We start from the raw sequence: 5,591 nt of genomic DNA on the forward strand, positions 1-5,591 counted from the left end.
TAAAATATAATTAGAATAATTATCGAGTTCCAACAAAATAAATAATTATTATCTTTATAAAAAAATTTATATTATTAAACCAAATATAAATTACTTTATTATTGTATATAAATTAAATTATAAAAGAATTGAATTAAAAATGACACAAAAAAATGAGGAATTTCAAATAGTTAATGTGAAACTAAGATCGATATATTTTTGTCAAATTTTTATGATATCTTCAAACATATATTTTATTTAAAAATAAAAACATCATCCTTTCTCAAAATCACATAAAGCCATATTATAACATCGACTGAGATAAAAAATAAAATGAAATATTAAAATCACAATGTATCTCGCTACATTGCGCGAGTACGCTTCTAGTATATATATATATACACACACACACACACACATATAGAGTCTGGTTCAAATGTTAACCAAGTTTATTGTGTTAACTTTGTTAATCATTTTCAACCAATGACAATTCATCTTATATATAGGTTCATATTCATCTTATAATTTAATGACAACTGAACGTTGAATAACTGAGATATCGTTATTGATCGACTTAGTGTGATGGTCGGGTAACACAACTGAACCGGCCAAGTAAAATGATTGGTGTATAACTGAAGATGAGTATAGAGATATCCACATGATACATGTATTACATTATGCGTTTTTGTTGTGTCTTTCTTGATACTACTGACGTCCTGGTACCTGATCTATACGCATTCCTAAACTTTTTCATTCATAACATACTTGCATTGTTAAATTTTTGCATGCTTTTAAAAAAACTTTAACACATGGTATGTAAACATTGATCATGTATGAAATAAAGTACATACACTATTGCATGCATTTGAGTTTTAGATCACATATTCTAGTCAAACATGTACCACTACATACATGTGCCATGCAAAAATCCAATCACTTAATACATAAATATATGCTTATTAATCCTATATTTAGGAGCCGTTTACGTTACCCAAATACTTACCCGGTAAGTGCTTATTAATAGAAATTAACACTATAATTTATTTTGATGTGTAAGATTTTAGTACATCAAAACATATCGAATGCAACAATTTACTGGGTAAGATTTGTCATCCTCACTTACCAGGTAAGACTATTCATCATTCTCATCGTTCTTACCCGGTAAGATTCTTGGCCATTCTCATGTTCATCAAATGAGGAAATTTATGACGTTAAACACTTACCAAGTAAGTATTTAGTAAACGGCCCCTAGTTCGATGATATGTAATTACTTCTATGTATAATAAAAAAACAATAATATTCAAACTTTTATACAAGGTGGGACAACATGGGACAAAAGAGGTTTTTTTCCACGAAAATAGGTGGAACAAGATGAGACAAGAATGAGACAGAAACTAAAATATTACTAATCTACCCTAGTTTGATATATAACCTTAATATGATATTTGTTTTAAGGATCATCACCGCTAGTTTCGGCCGCCATAAACTAAAATATGATATTTACTTTATTTTTGTTAATTATAATTATTATATAATATTTAAAATCATCAAATAATTTTTGGGGGTAGCTTGTCTAATTCTGTCTCGTCCAGTCCTAGTCGTACCAAACACCAGACATACTCATGTTATATCAAGTCATGTCCCGTCCAATCCTACCCTCTTGTCCTGTTTTATACTGTCATGTCCAGTTCTGTCTTGTCCAATTATGTATGCGTACCAAACGTTACCTAGATGTCGTTTCATGTAAAACCGGTTGAGCTTGTCGGTAATCAACTTTTTTACCTGAATAATTAACATTTATTTTGAAACGGAAAAATGGTTTAATGTTTTACAAGAAGTTTTGTTTTGTCTTAAAAAAAATAACGTAAAAGGAAAGAAGTTATATTATAGCATGTGTTTCCCCATTGTGAATTGACTGGTTCATCTCCGACTATATATCCTGCACCATTTTTGCTGCAGCAAACAACCTTTCTCAATCTCATCACCACTTCTATTTTCAATTTTCAAACGATTTCACGATCGAATTTTACGTTTCATTCTAAATTCAAACCTATATGATCATGAGATCTTCCAAACTCCGGTGACCCACCATCACAACCACCGCGCGCCACCACCGCCTTCAGGTAAAACAATGGATAACCTCTCCAGGTACCGTGGCAAAATCTGGTTGGTCCTTTGCTTGTTCTTCGTTTGTTGGTATTTCGTGATTCACAATGTTAAATGGTACAAATTCTCTCCTCCGACCACCGTTTTCCGCCGTCCCGTCGACGATATAGATTCAACCACGACGTATCTCGCCGCCGCAAGATCCGGCAATGACGATGAGAAACAAGGCGGCGGTGGCGGCGGCAGCGATGAGAAGACGAATCTTGTGTCGATCGATGGCGAGATTGATTGGGTCCACGACGAGGCTCAAGTGCGAGCTCTCGAGAAGGAATTGGAACCTGTGCTTCAGAAATTCAAACCAAAACCGATGGAGAAGAAGAAACAGGCGGTGATCGATAAAGAATTCGAGGATGAAAGGAAACCGAAACCAAAGGAGAGGAGAGTGAACGAGACATTGATCGATAGAGTAGCGGAACAAATGGGGGGAACGCTAACGAGACGATCAGCGTGTTCCGGCCGGTATATTTACGTTCACAAACTTCCGTCGAGATTCAACGATGACATCCTCGAAGATTGTCGATCGTTTAACAAATGGCAGGATATGTGCCCTTCTATCGATAACATGGGTCTCGGTCCAAAACTCGGCAATCCTCAACGGGTTTTCTCCAAATCGGGTTGGTATTCGACGAATCAATTTCTACTCGAAGTCATTTTCCGCAATCGAATGAAGCAATACGAGTGTCTCACCAACGATTCATCGATTGCGTCCGCCGTTTACGTGCCGTATTACGCCGGTCTCGATGTTTCCCGATACCTGTTTGATCACAACACCTCGTCTCGAGATGCACTTTCGCTTGACTTGGCCGAATGGTTGCATGGAAGACCGGAGTGGAAGACGAGATCCGGCAAGGATCACTTCCTCGTGGCCGGAAGAATCATTTGGGATTTCAGGCGGGAGATCGACGACGATGATGCATGGGGAAACAAACTAATGGTGTTACCGGAGCTAAAAAACATGACGATTTTAACAATCGAAAAAAGCCCGTGGCATAACGATGATTTTGGGATACCGTACCCGACATATTTCCACCCACGAAACGACAACGAAATCGTCGAATGGCAAAACAAGATAAAGAGACAAAAAAGACGCTCGTTGTTCTGTTTCGCGGGGGCCCCACGTCCGAAAATGGAAGATTCGATCCGGAACGAGATCATCGAGCAATGCGTTGCATCCCCCCGAAAATGCCGACTGCTACAATGTTCGTACGGGAATCTGAGATGTCAACAACCCGTTGACGTGATGAAACTCTTTCAAAGTTCCATCTTCTGCTTACAACCTCCGGGTGATTCATACACCCGAAGGTCAACTTTTGATTCCATTCTAGCCGGTTGCATTCCAGTGTTTTTCAACCCCGGATCGGCTTACATTCAGTATCTATGGCACTTACCACGAGAATTCGAGAAATACTCGGTTTTTATCGACGAGGACGACGTGAAAGTGAAAAACGTGAGCATCGACAAGATTTTATCGCGGATTTCGACTAAGAAGGTGTCGGAGATGCGAGAAAAAATAATCGAGTTGATCCCGAACCTCGTTTACGCGGATCCGAGGTCGAAATTAGAGAAATTTAACGATGCGTTTGATTTGAGTGTGAAAGGGGTTTTGAAACGAATGGATTATCTTTCGAAAAATACGTCGAGTTTGGATTTTGATCAGAAATTTAGTTGGAAGTATTTGTTGTTTGGAAGTGTACAAAACCATAAATGGGATCGGTATTTCCGGTACTCTATGAATCACAAAGTCAAAAAGCAAACGGAAATGTTTTAACCGTTTTGGGAGTTGTACATATTAATGATTTGTTTATTATCGTTTTTTTTTTTCAGAATTATGTAACTTAGGTTATCTTTAATTTTATGATTCCGGATGGTTTAATTAAATACTGTGTTTATAATTTTATCGTATATTCGTTACAGTTATTTGGGTTCGGGGGTTTCTAAACAAACTTCTTCTTACTTTTACTATACCGCCCTCCATCCTCTCGGCTCTTGCCGCCATTGCCACTGCCACTGCCACCACCATGGCAGTCGTCTTCCTTCTTTCTCGGTATATAGGGGTAAATAGTGATAATAAAACGTGATTGTTTTGCAAACCTAACTACATAACTACATGAGCGATCCTTATGATGATTTTGAAAAAAATATAAATATGTATCTTTTTCTTTTTTGATTTTATGGTTTTGTTTTGTCTGTTATTGACATGATAAGTTATTAGGATTTAACGTTACTCCCATGATAAATATATCAGATTAAATCTGATCTCTCCCTCTCTTTTTATCTATACTATTTTATAAAGCAAATTTAGCAAAAGTTTTAAAGTATTAAAATGCTAAATGAACAACATACCTTTTATACTACCCTTACCTTACTTCATTTTTTCATCCTCTTCTCTCCTCATATGCACTCACTCTCTCACAACCGATTTTTTTAAAATTATAATTTTAAACTTACACTTTATACCTCTATAATTAGTTAATTAATTTACTTTACGTTCTTTACTTTTAAATGTTTCATTTCAAATCTTTATCAAATTAACATACATAATCGTATATCAATTAAAACATGTTTAAAAAAAATATTTTTATTTTAACAAGTTACACCATTATAATCGTCTCGTTAATACCTTCAAAATGAGTCCAATATTGAATAAATTTTTACTTAATTATATTATTTATATATTATATATAATGTGAAAAAATATTTTTTATATTTACGATTTATACTTTTATATTTATTTATTTATATATATATTATATATTTTGGGGTTAGGCTGTCCAAATTGCACTGTATAATATGTTCTGAATTAATATGTTCTTGGGTTTTTTTGAATATATATATACATGTATTAATTCAACCTTAATTTGAGTTTTTGGACAAGAAATAGGGTAAGCAGTTTAAATTTCATTCTAAAACCCATCTTTTTTGGTATTTTTATGGCTTATGATCTGTCAAATCTGTAGTTTTCTTTATTGGTTTTGAGTGTTTATCTAAAAACTCAAGTTTCTTGGTTCTTTGCTCTTGGTGTAAATCGAACACATTTGTGGAGTCGTTTAATTATGTTGGATTTTAAATATATTGGATTTTAAAATGTTATACAATTTTTTTCATCAATAGTCTGTAATTGGAACCATAACTCTTATTTATTCAAATTGTATTAATATGTAAAGACCAATTGTAATCTATATCATTGTTAAATCTTATCTTATAAAACCAGTGGAACTTCAAAATCGTTAAAATTCATGGCTCCCGCCACATTGTGCAGGTACACAACTAGTATTATATATATATATACTAGAAGCGTACTCGCACAATGCAGCGAGATACATCATGATTTTAATATTTCATTTTATTCCTTATCTCAGTCGATGTTATAATATGACTTTATGTGATTTTGAGAAAGCGATGATATTTTTATTTTTGAATAAAATATATGTTTGAAGATATCATAA

At 34.4% G+C, this 5,591-nt stretch overlaps 1 protein-coding gene across 1 annotated transcript; it reads left to right on the plus strand.

Annotated features, from left to right (window-relative positions):
- The first annotated feature begins 2,110 nt into the window (after nucleotides 1-2,110).
- Nucleotides 2,111-3,913, plus strand: LOC112512258 (probable xyloglucan galactosyltransferase GT14). Its single transcript, XM_025118134.1, has 2 exons — nucleotides 2,111-2,476; nucleotides 2,534-3,913. Exons 1-2 carry the CDS (start codon nucleotides 2,111-2,113, stop codon nucleotides 3,911-3,913), a joined length of 1,746 nt encoding a protein of 581 aa, XP_024973902.1.
- The last annotated feature ends 1,678 nt before the right edge of the window (nucleotides 3,914-5,591 follow it).

Source organism: Cynara cardunculus (assembly GCF_001531365.2).
Source record: "Cynara cardunculus var. scolymus isolate 2C chromosome LG 5, CcrdV1, whole genome shotgun sequence".
NCBI classification, from domain to species: domain Eukaryota; kingdom Viridiplantae; phylum Streptophyta; class Magnoliopsida; order Asterales; family Asteraceae; genus Cynara; species Cynara cardunculus.